We start from the raw sequence: 17,229 nt of genomic DNA, 5'->3' as shown, positions 1-17,229 counted from the left end.
CCACCAACAAGCGCTATGTTGTAAATCAGTGAAGCAGGACTCTATCATGAAAATTGTGGTATTAGAGCTCATGCACTAAATCAGTTTCAGGAGTTTCTGTCTGAGCTAAATGTTGCCTTTAGGGGAGGCTATCTTAATAAAAGTCAATAAATATCCACCTCCACTGTTCCTAAAGGTTGCTTTCAGTGCCAGGTGTTCCCAATTTTTGTCTTTAAAGATAATGTCAAGATCAAATCTGTTAGAGCCAGGTCTCAGAGTAAAAAAAAAAAGTTTACTTGCTATACCAGGTTTCGCCACAAGATGTCCTCAATAGCATATACAATCCTTTTGCAGAGTAATATAATATACGTCTTTTATCCAATTAATTCATTTTTAATAATAAATAGGGTAGTAGGTTTCCATAAAAATAGACAATAAAAACTTTTTAGTGGCCCAAAAATTTCAGAGGTATAAATAGAGTTGCTTAATTATTTAGTTTAGTCATCCCCAAGTAAGCAATTGCCGAATTTTCAAGAAGGGGGGAAAAGCCCACAGGAAAGTAATTAGGGAAGTAAGAAGGGCAAGGTCTCACCCAAATCCTTCAGATTGCTTCGTTGTGCTTGATAGTGATTTTGGCTTTCAGCAAGGAATGGATTAACATGGCCGATCTCTTCTTCTTCGGGCCAGAGGAATAACTCTGGATCAAATGGAGGGCTGCCACTCTTCCGTGATCACAGAGAGATAGCCTCCTCACGGTGGTTGCCCTTCCAGGGTGACTTTTAAACCTTTGCAGGGTCCTCCGAGGAAGAAAGACCAGATGGCAGAGGGAGAGCTTCTCCCAGCACGTCCACCAGCATTGCGCGGGCAAACTGAAAGCCCAAAGTTGATTCTTGTGCGATCACATAGATGAATCGGCATGCATTGTTAGGGACTGGTTGATCATTCATATATACAATGCATCAGTGATGAGATTCAAATATGTGAACAACCAGTTCTCTGTATGGATGCCGCTTTCAGAAGTCCATTCTGGGCTTGGGCAACAAAAAATTAGCTACCAGTTCTGCCGAAGTGGTGCAAACTAGCTGAATCCCACCACTGCAATGCATTCAGAAAGTATTCAGACCTCCTTCACTTTTGTCAATTTTGTTACTGATTCTACACTATTTGAAATTCATTTTTTCTCATTAATCTACACTCATTACCCCATAACGACAAAATGAAAACAGAATTCTAGAAATGTGTGCGATACGGTTGTAATTTAGGGGGCTCTAGAGGGCAGTGTGTGATGTAGCAGGGATCACAGAGTCACTGGAGGGGGGGTACTCTGGAGATGCTTGTTAATAGTGTCTTGTAAAGGAAATATGGCGAATTTAGACTGGGAACCTGGACCCTCTCACAGCCTGGTTTACGTCACAGTGTTGTTATAAGAAAGGGTAGGATAGACTCCATATTAATAAATAAATAAATAAATAAATAAATAAATAAATAAATAAATAAATAAATAAATAAATAAATAATCTTACCACCCTCTAAAATCCACAAAAGAGCCCAGAAGTATATGGACAGAAAGATAAGTTTAATTCACATAATGGATGACTGGCTGAAAAAATTGTTAGAACTAGTAAATACAGCTAAAGAAAAGAATATATCCAACTTTATTTCTACTTAGAAAGCTAATTTCACATCTGAAATATTAGTAAGTAATATTATATTAATAGTATGATCACCAATCTGACTTTTTTATACAATGCCCTGCAGAAATTCCTAGAAATGGGGTTAAAATTCTGTTTTCAGACTTGTTAAAAACAATGCAATCACTAGAGGGCTCTCCACACGTTTAGAATCTCATTTATTTAATTAAAAAAACTCTTCAAAAATGATTTGGAAAGGACTTCCTGTGGCGACGCGGCGCCGAAGACAGCCGCCTCCGGGCTGTCCGCTCCGCAGCTGTGTTTATCCATCGTAAACAGCGCCGATCAGCTGTTTAGATGGATTTGAAGCCCCCTCCTCGGGAGAAGAGGAGGGGGTGAGGCCCCAGGTAGGGGTTGAGCTCTCCGGGGCCGCCTGAGCTGAGAGTTTGGGCGGCTGAAGGATTGAGCCCCCCCAAAGCCTGGGTTGCTCCAAGCTGCGCAGCGTCTCTGTTCCGTGATTTTTGGAGCAGAGCCAGGCGTTAGCAACCACTCCTGCCAGAAGGAAATACTCTGGAGTATCAAGATGCAGGCAGAGCGGTACAGGAGGCTATGGTGATGTGGACTTTTATTTTTACTCTCTAGCTCAATGGATTTTATAGCCCTAAAGTGAAAGTGCGCAACAAGTGAAAGTGGGGAAAGATGGCGGCCAAGACTTCTAAAGCTCCTCGGAGTGCGGGGTTTTCCCCGGTGCAGCAGACCTCGATGCAAGCTTTGCTTCCTTCTGCATCTCCTCCGGCATTGACGCTTAAGGATTTACAAGATGCTCTTAAAAAGCATTCACAATTAATGTCTGATATGATGGATGAAAAGTTGAAAAAGCTGGAAGAGAAACTGGAGAAGAAGATGGATGAGAAGTTTAGAGCAATGAGGGTAGACATCTTTTCTATAATTGAAAGTGTAGCTGAATGTGTGCAAGAGCTGGAGAAAAAAGTGGAGGATCTCAGTCAAAAGAACTCTATATTAGAAGTAAAGGTATTAGAGAATGAAAATATAAAGGACAAAATGGACGGAGAACTGAGCCTTGTTCAGTATCATCAGATGCAGTATGCTATTAGAATTAGGGGCTTAAAAGAGAATCCTAAAGAAGATTTAAAGCAGCTGATCTCTGAGGCTTTGGAAGTGGTATTGGGCCAGCCAGCATCTGAAATTGAGGGAAGTATGGATAAAAATTTTCGTGTAAATTCATGGATTGCAAGACAGAGGAAGCTACCCAGAGATGTGGTGGTCTATTTTACAAAGAGAGTAATTAGAGATGAAGTCATTCAAGCTGCTTATGATACTAAGTTGGTAGTTGCTGAGCAAGAAGTTCTGGTTTTAAAAGAGATTCCTCCAAAGATTTTAAGGAGAAGGAAAGATTTTGCATTTCTTACACAAGAACTTAAGAAATGTGATATTAAGTTTAGATGGGAGATTCCAGATGGACTGGTGGTGATGCACGAAGGTAAAAGACATCGTCTGGTTACTGTGGCCCAGGCACGTGATTTTTACAGCAATGTTTTAAAAGCGACCCCCCTATTACTTTTGGAAGCTGCAAAGGGATTTGGTGAGGGAAAGACTCAAGATGTTGCAGATAGACAGACAGAGGAGAATGGTGTCGGAGGGGATCAAGTTACAGTCTCATCGGCTACAGCTGGAGAGCAGAGGATGTCGCATGCCTCCCTAAGACGAGCGAGACGGAAGCAAGAGCAAGACCAGCAGAAAGTCATGGAACCTTCAAAGTGTACTTATAGTGAAGTTGTGGAAGGGGCGCGGTCCAAAAAAGTCATAGGGATCATGTCAGAGGTGCTTCAAAAATTTTGGGGCGTCAAGATTGGTGACTAAATTTCTAATTTAGAATGTCAGTGGGTTAAATTCATCATAGAGGAGAAAGAAAGTTTTTTAATATTTAAAATAAAAATTCATCATAGAGGAGAAAGAAAGTTTTTCAGGTTGCAAGAAACGTATATTAGGGTAATGGATTAAAAGTATTTATTGAATTTAAGATTGGGTATGCAAGCATTTAACTAACAACAAGTTGACTTTTTTTAAAATTATTACACATAAAGGGTACCTAATTGGATTATTAAAAAAAAATTTTAATTTCTTTATCTTTTATATATATTTTCTTTTTTTATATATCTTTTTTGAGTCATGCTAGATTGTATTTCTTTTTTACTTGAACTTAAGGATGATTTGGAATTAGGAATAAGGATTGGGACTAAGGAATTTTATTTAGCATTTGAGTAAAGCTCTTTTTCTGTTTTCTTCTTTTTTATATATATATCTGTAATATTAATATTGTTTGTAATCATTTTATATGAGCTAGAGGGTGATAGATTTAATAGTTTATTGTAGATAGCATATGGATGCTTATGTTTGTTTTTCGCTTTTATACCCTGTATTTAGCTCTGGGAAGTCGGGGGGGGAGGAGGGGGGAATGGGGGAGAGGGATAGGGAGGGTTAGATAGGGGTGGGGGAAGGGGGGACTGATAAAGTTAAAATGTACTGTAAAACTTTTTAAATAAAAAAAATGATTTGGGAAAAATGCTTAATTAATTAAATCATGTCAACTTTTGCAAGCTTCTGCATGAATCAGGAAACGGTTCTGTTTGGTTCTGATAGACGAGGACTCAGAGCAGTTTGGTAATAACTGGTTTAATGAATACACATAAGTCAACTGGCAACTGTCAAATGTTGCAACCTTTTATAGTGGAACTGTTTGAACTGTAACCAATCAGCAGCGTTTATTTTCCCGCTTCTTGCTCATTGCAGCCAATGATTGCAGCAGAAACTCCCGCTCTAATCCAGCAAATACTGCAGGCTGCAATTCCCTTGTTAATAACTATGTACATACACAACACCCCTTACCCCCCAGTTGTTGTTATTTGTGAACAAAGTCTTTTAAGTATTTTGGAGGCCTGTGAATCCTAGAAGGGTATCTATTGCCCTGGCAGCTGGGGACACCTTTACCAGGTAGTCTGCTTGGCTGATTGTCTGTGTTGGACCTGGACTCTTGGTTGCCTGACTCTGATGTTTCCCGATTGCTAATTTGTGAATTTGTGTTTGTTTGTGTTTGAAGATCAGTAGTGGCTGGCCTACTCCTCAAGGGTGTTACCCAATTGAACTGCCTAGCTTGTTGTTGTTGGTTATCAGAGGCTGAGTTATCTTGCAATTCGGCTTCCCCACTACCCGGCGTGTTGTTATCACTGACCCTGAATGTACTGTTCCCCACAAATCTGTTTTGATCCCCTTCTTCTGGTACGCATCCACTGGTTCTCTTTCTTAACTGATCTATGTGTCTCTTGCTGCTCCAATTCCCTTCCCCCTCAATAGTGTATGACAGGGGCCCCAGAATTTCAGTAATCACCCCTGGGATCCATTTATCCCCAGATGCATAGTTTCTGGCCCATATCAAATCCCCCACTTTGAATGTTCTATTAGGAATGTCCGATTCAGCACTTGGTGGAAGTCTGTCTGGGTGTAATCTGTCCAATTTGGTGGTTAGTCTTCTACCCCACCTCATTTCAGCTGGACTTTTGCCGGTGGCAGTACATGGGGTCGTGTGTTGGGTCAGCAAGAACTCGGCCAGTCTTTGATGCCAGTCACCTCGGATGATTCTTTTTAATGCGTCCTTCGTGGTCCTCACGTTACGTTCAGCCAAGCCATTGGACGATGGGTGGAAGGGTGCTGATGTCTTGTGCTTAATCGAGTTGGCCTTGAGGAAATCCTGGAATTCAACAGATGTGAATTGTGGCCCGTTGTCAGACACAAGTATATCAGGTAACCCATGAGTGGCAAAGAGGCCCCTTAATATCTGTATGGTCTTACCGGAAGTCATGGAACTGACTGGTACTACCTCTAACCATCTGGAGAAACTGTCCACAACCACCAAAAATGTCACCCCTTGGAAGGGTCCAGCGAAATCAATATGAATCCTGGACCACGGATTCCTAGCTAACTCCCATTTATGCGTGCGGATGTGTTGTTGTTCAGGCCTAGAGCGTTGACACTGATGGCAATTGGCAACACATTCCTCAATGTTATTGTCCAGACCTGGCCACCATAAGTGGCTCCTAGCTAACGCCTTCATGCGTACTACACCTGGGTGACCCTCGTGTAATTCTACTAGGATAGCAGGCCTATGGATTTCAGGAATAACCACGCGGTTTCCCCACAGTAAACATCCCAAATGAACTGATAGTTCATTTTTCCTTCTGACATATGGGATGTATTTGGCATCCGGATTGGTACTAGGCCACCCACTTAGAACCCAAGCCAATATCCTCCTTAGAATTGGGTCGGAGTTTGTTGCCACAGCAATATCCTTGGCTGTTAAGGGCCAGTCCGGGATGTCTTGTAGGGACATTATTTGCCCCACAGGGGCAGGGTCATCCTCAGTTATGTTTAAGGGCAACCTGCTCAGAGCGTCCGCGTGCCCCATGTCCTTGCCAGGTCTGTATTGGAGAGAGAACGAATATGCTGAGAGGAAGATGGACCATCTCAGCATTCGGGGTGACATGATTTGGGGAGTCTGTTTATCCGTGGTGAATAGTCCCAACAGGGGTTTGTGGTCAGTTAGTATGGTAAAGTTCCTACCATACAGGTAGTCATGGAACTTTTTAACTCCTGCCACAATTGCCAACGCTTCCCTGTCAATCTGTGCATAATTTCTCTCAGCTTTGGTCAGTGTCCTAGAGTAGTATGCAATTGGTCTTTGTATTCCATGGTTGTCTAAATGGCTGATCACGGCCCCCACACCATAAGGTGAAGCATCACATGCTAGGTAAATGGGTTTATTTTCAAGGAAATGGGTTACAGTGGATTGGCTGGAAAGAATGTCTTTTAATGTTTGGAAACTCACCCTATGTTTGTTAAGCCACTGCCATGGGGTTTTTTTTATCTAAGAGCCTATGGAGAGGTTCTGCAATGGCAGCTTTGTGAGGCACAAATGTGTGGTAAAAATTTACTAAACCAAGGAAGGCTTGTAATTCTGCCTTGTTTTTTGGTTCTGGTGCCAATTTAATTGCCTTGATTTTATCAGGGGTAGGATGAATTCCATTCTTGTCTATTTTAAACCCTAGAAATTCAGTGGACTTAACCCCAATGCTACACTTTTCTTTTTTTAGTTTTAGTCCAGCCCTTCTGAACCTTCCCAATACCTGTTCCAGTCGTTCCACTAACATACCTTCATCTTTTCCAGCTATCAGGACATCATCAAAGTAAGGGCATACACCAGGTATGCCCTTTAAGGTCCTCTCCATCACTTCTTGAAAGATGCCTGGAGCTGCTGCAATACCGAATTGCAGTCTGTGGACCCGGAACGCCCCCTTGTGGGTAACGATCGTCTGTGCTTCTGCAGCCTCTTCAGAAACAGTCAATTGTAAGTACGCATGCGCCAAGTCTAACTTGGCAAACATGGCGCCGTCCTGGATCGTCGCGAGGACCTGCTTCACCGTCGGGACCGGGTAAGCATGTTTTTTCATTCCAATGTTGAGGGTGGCTTTGTAGTCAGCGCAGATTCTCACATCCCCATTAGGTTTGAGGGGTGTGACAATCGGCGTTTCCCACAGGCCTCCCTCAACGGGTTCTAATACCCCTTGGCCTATAAGCCGGTCGAGCTCGGCCTCGATTTTTTCCTTCAGCGCGAAAGGCACCCTTCGGGCCTTAAGCCTGATGGGTTTCACGGATGGGTCTAGGTTAAATTTAATTGGGGGGCCCTTGTATTTACCAAGAGACCCGTCGAATACGTCTGCAAACTCGTTGCAGACTGATTCGAGGGTCTTATTTTTAATTATTGAATTTATTCCCCCAACCCAAATGCCCAGGGCAGGGAACCAATTAAGGCCAATTAGACTAGTCCTATGCCCTTCAGTAACTATTAAATCTAAGACCCCCTTAAAATTCTTAAATTGAACTCTAGGACTGATTTTCCCTTTTATTTTTATTGGGCTTTTCTGGAAATCTGTTAATTGGATATTTGTTGAAGTCAGTGGAATTTTTCTTCCACTTAATTGTTCAATTCTCTCCAGGGTTTCACTGGAGATTATTGACACTGAAGCTCCAGAATCTATCTCCATTCTGCAAGGAACCCCTTGCAGATGGACTATGATTTTTAATTTTCCATCTGGAAAATTGCTGTTTTTCCCTGTCCTCCTGTGACTGACACCTGCCACCTCCCCTAGGTTAGGAATTCTAGCCCTTAATCTAGGGAACTCTTTGCCACTTAAGTAAGGGGTCACCTTACCTTCGGGCCACACATCCACTTCGTTAAGGCGGTTATCTCGAGCACGGCTCCTGCAGATGGCCTGGATGTGGCCGGTCTTCCCGCAGGCCCTGCACTTTGCGTTCCGGAATCGGCAAGATGCGCGGGGATGGTTGCCTCCACAGCTGCCGCACCGGTTTTGGCTGTCGTTGTCTCTTGGTCGGGTTGCGGTGTCCTTCCAAGGTCGTTGTGCCCCGGTCGCTTGTCTCTGCGGCATTGCGGTTTGTTGCCGGCGGTTAGGCTCGGGCCCCTCGGTTCTGGTCAGTCTTGGCGCCATTTTACCGAATCGCCTTGAGACTTCGGCGATCTCGTCCTCCCACTGCTGATCCACCTCCCCACAGTCCACATAGCCTTCCTGATTGATTTCTGATGCCGCTGCCATGCTACTGCGGGGGGGGTCGCGATACCCGGTAGACTCATACGTTAGGAGTTCGTCTATCACCTCCTGCAGATCGCCGGTGGGTTTGGCAATTATTCGGTTTTGTAGCTGTTCATCTCGTAAGCCCAGTACGACTCGGTCCCGAATTCTTATCTCTAAGTTATCGTACTTGCACCGTACTGCGGCTTCCCTGACGGCAGCGACAAATTTTTGGATGGATTCACCCGGTCTCTGGTTCCTTTTCTCGAAGATGCGGCGCCAGAACAGCTCCGATCTTCTAGGCGTGAAGTGGACCTTTAATTTGGCTAAAAGGTCGGCGTAAGGCACACTAGAGACTGGTTGCGGTTGACACAGTCCGACAGCGATTCTGTAGACCGGTGTGCCGCAAATCGTTAATAAAGCTGCCGCCTTTTTCCTGTCGTCAGTGATTCCGTTCACTAACAGGAACCCTTCTACTTGTCCTATGTACTCTTCCCAATCTTCGGGGAAGTTTGGGTCGAATTCCTTCAATGACCCTATTTGCGCCATTCGGAGAATTTCTCTTCGCCGCGGCCACTCGGTTGACTGTGACACGTTTTCGAATTTGCCGCCTTCGCGCAACAAATCGACGATTCTCTGGTCTTCTGTCTATCCCACCTTCGTCGCCAATTTGTTTGGTTCTGATAGACGAGGACTCAGAGCAGTTTGGTAATAACTGGTTTAATGAATACACATAAGTCAACTGGCAACTGTCAAATGTTGCAACCTTTTATAGTGGAACTGTTTGAACTGTAACCAATCAGCAGCGTTTATTTTCCCGCTTCTTGCTCATTGCAGCCAATGATTGCAGCAGAAACTCCCGCTCTAATCCAGCAAATACTGCAGGCTGCAATTCCCTTGTTAATAACTATGTACATACACAACAGGTTCCACTGCTTTAAGTGTTGCATTGGTTTAGATGAGTGAATCATTAAAGGATTTATTTTGCTTTCAAGCTTATGGGAAGTCTGAAAGAAGTGGATTCAAGGTTGGGGAAGCTTTTCAGATTGGGAAGTTTGGGGTTGGGAAGTTTTTGCCTTATTCTACTACTAGAACCTAGTCATGGTTTAAAGGTATCCTGTTAAACCAAAGAATGATTTATTGGAGCACAGTATATTATGTGACCATAGCAACTATACTTCATTAATATAGTTTTGGGGATAAATACATTATGTGAACTCATCAAACATATTTTTATGCAAATACCTGTGGCCTACAGATTAAGAGAAGGCTCCAAAATTCTAAGGATACTTGTTCCCTTGACCAGACCCTGTTATGTCCTCAAACCTTCTCAAACCCTGGTGACAAATGAAAATGAGTTCTCTCATTTTAATGTTTGCTAATTAACTAATCTGATTCCAATGCTTGCTAATTAATTAAATAATTAAAATGAGAGAATAGGTTTTCTCAAACCGTACCACTGGTTGAAAAGTCCTGCTATAAAGCATCATTTTTCTAAACATTCTGTTTAAGCATTATGGTTGTCCTAGGAAATGCTGGGTTCATTGCACCCGGAATGGAAAGCCAATTATGCATATACAATGGGAAATGTCTTTAATGCTATGGTTTTATTCTGTACAGAAGAAAGGGCACTCAGGAATTTGTTTCCAAAGCAAGAACAAAGGCTCTGGATTTTAAACTACTACAATCAGAACGTTATAACATTATGGGCAAATATAGATTCATTGGCAAATACAGCTGAAACACACACAAAACATGGACACTGTTGTTACTAAGTGAAATAGGAGTAGGTTAGTAGGTATCTTTTCTATCTTGGTGTTTTTTTTTAAATTACTTATTTGTATCCTACCTTTATTATTTTTACAAATAATTGAAAACAGTGAACATATCCAACAAACCTTTCTCCTTCTGTTTTTCCCAGAACAACAACACTATTGGGCTGAGAGAGAGAGAGTAACTGCTCAAGGTTACTACACCTGGTTTTCACGGCTAAGCAGGATTTGAACTCACAACCTCTTGCTTTCTAGCCTGGTGCTTTAACCAACAGACAAAACTGGCACCTCCACTAATTGCTAGCGCAGTCCACTCCTGCCCCATTCTATTTTAATGAGGAGATTTCTACTGCCTTCTAGGGTCTAAAACTGAGGAAAATTTGCTGATAAGATATACGGTTTCAGGTGTCAGTAATTAAAACAAGGTCAGTAATTACATTATCTGCTTTCTCCCTAAGAACCACAAGGTCAGTCCTGAGCCATGTGTCATTTATTCACCTAATTTATTTTAATTCTACCCCCTTCCCCCATTCCATCACTATGCAGTGTGAGGGCTATGTAGGAGACCAGTGGAACAAGGGTCTTTAAGACACCTACCAAGGCAGTTGCTAAACAAGGACTACCTTCTTACTGAGTCATAAACAAGTGAATCACACTTGGTCTCCTATGCTGCATGAAGCTGGTTACAAGAATGAGCCCCCTCTGTGGCTGGTTAGTTAAACTTGCTGGTATCTGGAAACTCAGAATTGAAACCTTGGTGCCCTCTAAGCATGGTTGTTTTCTTGCAGACGTTACATTACCAAACTAGGTAACATCATTAATGCTGGGGACCAGCACTGATGAGCTTACCTAGTTTGGGTAATGAAACATCTGCAAGAAAATAACAAAGCTTAGAGAACACCAAGGACTCCTCATTTCAACCCTGAGCTACAAATATTCTCCTTCATTGGTACCATTCGCAATACACCACAAAACCCAACCAGATCTCATCACAACAAGGAAAAGGGGGAGATGATGACATTCCTCCATTATCTAAGTTCTTAGCATATTGGTCAATAAACAGCCCTTGTCTTTTTAAATTAGACCACTTTTAAAAGAGGGGGGCTCTAAAAGCAGAGGGCTTATAAACCAATTGATTCCATTTTAGCACTATAATAAAGTATAACCTAATTGTACTGTCAGTTTCTTTATGGAGAAATTTTAGCAGCCTGATTTCAATTTAGACCATTTTAAGTCTTGTACACCCCTCAGTCTTTGAGATAGCTATAACTAATTTCTATAAAATGTGGGTGTGCAATTGCTTCTGCATAGTGGCAGGTTTTAAGGCTTAACAATGTTGGTATAACTGTGGCATATTCAGTTAAAGCAACTTTCTGGGTTTTCTCAACACACTGCTCTAACAAGCTGAGTTAGTAGAAAAGGACAGGTTAAAATTATAGTTGGCTAATTTGTACTGTATAAATCCAAAAAGATCCAACACCACCTATAACTCCAGAATCATACATAGTTAACTGAGTTAAAGGAAGAGGTTAGCAAAACAAAAGCCAGACCATAATTTCCACTCTGGGAAGTGGCAGAGAAACAAAAGTGATCAGAGTTAATGACTTTTAGAGGAAATATGGGGTGAGGCCTAGAACAAACTAAAATCCTGGTCAGGTTTTTACTCTTCTATTCAACAAATAGTGAATGTCTATGCTCTACGTGCCCATAAAATTATGACCATCTTACCTTAATATCATGATTGTATTGATCTTTTTGTCTTCTACACTGAGCTATTGCCCCACACATTAATAAATGAAGCATAAATGAAGTACAAGAATTGGCTAACATGCCAGCTAAAATATAGTTTAGGCTCAGTATGTTGTGCAAATACTGTCCATGTAGGACTTTTCCCAAACAGGGAGATTTCATTTGGAATGGAAATGGAGGAGGGCCCTTCTGTTTCAGCTGCAGAGGCCCAGGTGAAGCTGATTCCCTTGAAGGTCATTGAGGAGGATTACTATGGAGCATATAAAAGGAATTGTTTCCAAGCTTACTTTGCAGTAGGACTGAGGAGGTGAAAGAGGCAGGATGAGGCTGTCACAAACTATAGAGTTTTTGTTTGTGGGTTATCTGATTTGTTTACTGACTTGTGCTAATCTTTCAGATTTTGTTAGAGAAGAGCAAGTGTCTACATTGGTCCAAATTATTAAACCTGAAGCCTCCTCTCTTAGAGAGGATTTGTTTCCCAACTCCTTGCAACCCATCACAGTGCAGTGTGGTGAAGATGAAATGATGATACAGGTTCATCGCGATCTCTTTCAGACCGGCCATTTCATCCAAGCAAAGGATCTCAGCATTGGGCCACAAGCCTGCCATTATTCTGTGGTTAATGAGTCTGCTACTCTGATTATCTTCAAAGTGGAGCTCCATGAGTGTCTCCAGAACTTGCAGGTAATATTGCAGAATATGGTGAAAGACTTCTGGGCTGATTTCTTTAAGCTATTAGTTCAAGTAAATTTTGTCAATTAAACATAATTCACTGCATTTTCACAGGAAGCTAAAGCATCTGCATTCACTTCACTATTAACAATGTTCTCCCGCTCTGCAAATACCTAAAATACCTAACAGTTGGGGAAAATATTCTCCTTGACTTAAGAGAGATGTGGCTGTAATTGTATGATATTCATCTGTTAACATGTATAATTATCACCAACTATGTTCAATAGAGTTAACCCACTTTTCTGGCCTTGCACAATATAAGCATGTATGCAAAACATTAGATTGAAATGTAGTTCAGTGTGTATGGAAACACAGCCTTGTTATGACACATACTCTGAAATGGAAGTGTGTCTGTATTCGGACATTTCAGCTTCCACAGCTTGGCTTTCATGTTGCAAAGTGTGTGCCTAACTATAGTGAATAATAAACCATGGCTTATGAATTGTAAAAGCTCAGCTCAGTGGCTTACTTGTTTAACTTTAGTTAAAAGTTATAAATCTACAAGTCATTAACAATGTGAAGCATTTTATCTTCTGTCATGTATGACATATGAAACTGGTTTGTAGCATGTTTTTTGAATCCAGAATTAAATTGTTCTCAAATCCCACTTTTTACAAATATGAATCTGAAGAAAGGTTTAGCCCTAGTTCAATTTTTGAGTTCCTGAGAAAGTGCTGTTTTTAAACCACCATTTTTAATTTTAATGGCATTAATCCATCAAAAAAGGGAGTGGAAAGTAAAACCCCAAACATGCCTGATTTTATAACTTGGTTTATAACTTGCCATTATAAAACTGTAAATTCAAAACTGCTCTGTTCCAGGTACTTGACTTTGTGCTCTACAATGTTAGCTTGTACTATAAGCCAGACTCTGCAAGCAACCTGGCAACTGTTAAGAGTGTAGAGGAGTTCCCCATTACTTGCCACTACCCATGGTGAGAAGAGTTGTCTAAATTTGCCGTCCACTTGCTCACTTGCTTCGTGGTGATGTCCTTAAGTAACACACTTTCATTTCAGGAAAAATAATGCCAGCAGCAATGCCATCCAGACCTCTGGGGTACCTTTTACTTCAGCAATGTTTGAGGAAGGAAAGCAGTATTTTTCTTTGCGTCTGATGACAGGCAAGTTAGGTTCCACATTTTAGGTAAACAGCTTGGGGAAAACGTTTTAACGTTTTACCTGTTATTTTATAACTACAGATGACTGGCAAGCTGAAAAAGATTCTACTGCATATTTTCTGGATGAGGACCTCCATGTTCAAGCAGATATCAGAAAAGGAAGCCACTTGCCACTCCGCCTGTTCATTGATACCTGCATGGTCACATCGAAACCTGATGGAGATTCTGATCCACAATACAAAATCCTCGACTTCCATGGGTAAAATTACAGTTCTAAGTATAAACTGTCCATAGGTGATACAAATTTCCAAAAATTGAAAATTCCTTATGGAATTTTAAAGACTATTTCCCAATTGCCTGTTACCTTAACATTACTGCTTGAGAGTAAACATTGACTGCGCAATTCTCAGCTTCATAGATATTCAGTGATGTCCTGGTTCATCAAGCCAGAACAATTTGAGTTACCAGACTGACTTGTACTAATATTGAGTATTACTGTAACCGCAAACGACTTTATAGCCTGTTTGCTTACTCTCCTCTGGAGTAGACTGTAAATCCATAAAACAACCGCACCTTCGCAAACCTAGAGTCCTATGCAGTGGTTCTAGGCTTCAGCAACACAAATTTCCTTGAAATTAAACAAAGCAAAGATGGCCAACAGATAATCAAGAGCTAAAAAAATTTAAATAAAAATAAAACTAGTTTATATTGTAATAATTATCCAACCACATCTTTTTTTTCTGGATTTAGATGCTTGATAGAAAGAGATTCTCATGATGTAGGACCATCCTTCATAAGTCCAAGGCTTCAATTAGAAACACTCCAGTTTACCATACCAGCATCCCAAATTGCCAGAGATGAAAGAAGCTTGGTGAGCAGTCAGTTATGCCCTTGGTTATCCTCTTATGCAATGGGATGCTAGCATTCTCTCCTCTAATCCTGTCTAATTTCCCCTCCCTATCAAGATCTACATTGCATGCCATCTGAAAGTCACTGCAGCTGCCCAGGAGCCAGATTTCTTAAATAAAGCTTGCTCATTCAACAGAGAAAGAAAGACGTAAGTACTACTTGTGTTTGCAAAAGGAAAAGAGACGTAAACATTTCTGAAACACGCTGACATTTTTTTTCTAATCTATCAGTTGGTTACCTATAGAGGGTTCCATGGAAATCTGTAACTGCTGTGAGACTAGGGACTGTGGTTCTCCTGGAAAACACAAATTGAGTGACACCAGCAGTCTTCATGTGCCCAACCAAAGGAAACAAATGTCTTCTGGTAGGTTCAAACAGAAATAATGCACTAGATAAAGAACTAAGTAACATGAGGTTTCCCAAAACTCTGTTTCATAATGAAACTGTACACTTTCATAAATAGTACTTCAGTTTGCTATTGAAGATGAACACACATGGATCGCTTGTCCCTTGCACAGGGAATAGGTTGATGTGATTTTATGGTAAAGCCTTAATTGGGACTCTCTCCAAACTCCTGTCCTAATCAAAATTTGTTTTATGTTTGGCTAGCTGTAGTTGACATCTCTGAAGGAGAAATGGAAGCTGACCTTGTGGTGGGTCCTGTCTTAATCCGGAAGGTTGCTGGGAATCAAGAGAGAGATCAAGTAGGAATAGAGGAAGATATGCTGGCAGAAGACCAAGAAGCTAGTGCGTAACTCTGAAGATTTACATATTTCTGTTCTGTTTTTGCTTTTTTATTGTTATTAATAAACCTATACGTTATGCATTATATTTAAATCAGAATAATTATACAATGCTAACTGGATATGGTAAGCATTCCATTTAATGTGTTGAAAATGGGGAACAAAAAAGTATGTTATCAATATAATTACAATTTAGAGTATTAGTGGTACAAGCATGGAATTCTTTGACTTTCTTATGCAAAGTTGAATCTAATATTGAAATGATATATTGCTCAATTGCATTTTCACAAAAAAGCTATTTTTGTTCATCTGTACATCAACCCTGACAGGCATCTGTTTACTAGAGGTTGTGACAGGCTGGTAAAATATCTTGCCAGAACAATCGGTTATTTTTCATCATCTTGGGATGTCTTATTTTACAGGTGAATTTCCTGTGATAGAAGCGGATGCTGATTATGAAATTGGACGTGAGTTTATCATCAGGGCTGATAAAGAAATACATTGGATTCTCCTCCCAAATAAAACTATGAAAGGCAAGTGATGCTACAGATTTCTATCCTACATACCTAAAAGTTGTACTATGTAATGTGTAATCTACTATTTCTATTTTCACTGCCATTTTGCTACAAGAATTTTACTGCAGGAAACCATGACTAGTCTCAGTGGTGCTGCTGTTAAAGAAACCCTACTTTTTCCTTAACCTGCCACACTATAGATCATGTTGACAGATGTCATGCAGGTATATATATAAGCAATTACCTATATCAAAATCTTGATAGATTAGAAAAGGTACAGCCTACACATTATCTTGAGCTAAATATTAAAACCCTGGGTATGTATTTATATGTAGGTCGATTCTGGAGAGCACCAGGCCTCCCACAGAGCAATCTGGGTGGAGGCGCTGAAAGAACTACAAGATATGAGGAAGCCATATGGAGACTCTACAGTTTAGATATTCAGCAGTTTTGCTTAAAGTAATGGTACAGTCAATAATATGTTATTTAAGAATGATGTGGGATATTATATCTTTCTTCAGTTTTGAGGCAGCCAAAGTAATACTGAACAATCATCTGATTGTCTCTGAAGGTTCTCAGTCAGTCATAGTTGTCTCAAAGATGTTTTTTCAAAAGGCAACTGGGCTGTGTTTTTTTCCCCAGAGGAAAAAGAATTAGATGTTTCCTTTCCTATTTGAGGAGATCCACCAGCTTGTCATAACTGATGGGATGATAAATAATAATAAATAATAAACCGCCCTGAGTCCTACGGGAATAGGGTGGTATATAAATTTAAATAATAATAATAATAATAATAATAATAATAATAATAATAATAATAATAATAATAATAATAATAATAATAATTGAAACATCTTCTTCCTCCTCAGGAAAACAAACAATTCAGTTGCCTTTTGAAAAAGCACCTTTGAGATATACCTCTGAGTGATCTGCTTTTGGGAGAGCTGGGGGAATCCCATGAACCTTTCTGCCAAAATAATCTCTTTGCCTCTTAAAGTACTTTTTAAAGACTTTAAAAGTTGTAAGAATTCTCTTTAAAAGCCAATTTTAATGCTCAGATACTCCTGTCGATAGATGAAGTATTGGATGTGGGGTCTAATAACGAATCTGATGAGATATACTCTGGCGGTGGAGGCCTGAAGATTGAGATATCACCTGTGAAAGTAAACACGATGTCTCCTCAAGGTATCATAACTGCATTGCAATTGCATGAAAACTCTGGCAGTTGAAACCTAAGTCATGACTTTAATTGAAATATTCTTAATTTCTTTTAGGTAATGCATCAGTGAAGGGAACTATCTTGGGACAAATCCTAACTACAGCAACTGGAATTCTGCTTTTTTTCCTGTTTAGCAGCATTGCTTAAATATACAGGTCAAATTTCAGCAATTGGAATTCTATTTTCTTTTCCTGTTTAGCAGCA

At 40.6% G+C, this 17,229-nt stretch overlaps 1 protein-coding gene across 1 annotated transcript; it reads left to right on the top strand.

Moving 5' to 3' along the window:
- Nucleotides 1–12,111: 12,111 nt before the first annotated feature.
- LOC308679005 (zona pellucida sperm-binding protein 3-like) lies at nt 12,112–14,808 on the top strand (the record flags this gene model as incomplete). Its single annotated transcript, XM_081346241.1, has 6 exons — nt 12,112–12,474; nt 13,344–13,456; nt 13,539–13,642; nt 13,721–13,898; nt 14,390–14,510; nt 14,605–14,808. 6 exons carry the CDS (start codon nt 12,112–12,114, stop codon nt 14,698–14,700), a joined length of 975 nt encoding a protein of 324 aa, XP_081202367.1. The 3' UTR covers nt 14,701–14,808.
- Between the last annotated feature and the right edge of the window lie 2,421 nt (nt 14,809–17,229).

This window comes from Vipera berus (assembly GCF_964194415.1).
Source record: "Vipera berus genome assembly, chromosome: Z".
Taxonomy (NCBI): Eukaryota; Metazoa; Chordata; class Lepidosauria; order Squamata; family Viperidae; genus Vipera; species Vipera berus.
Note: the sequence above shows the minus strand (reverse complement) of the source record. Positions and strands in the feature narration are given on the sequence as shown.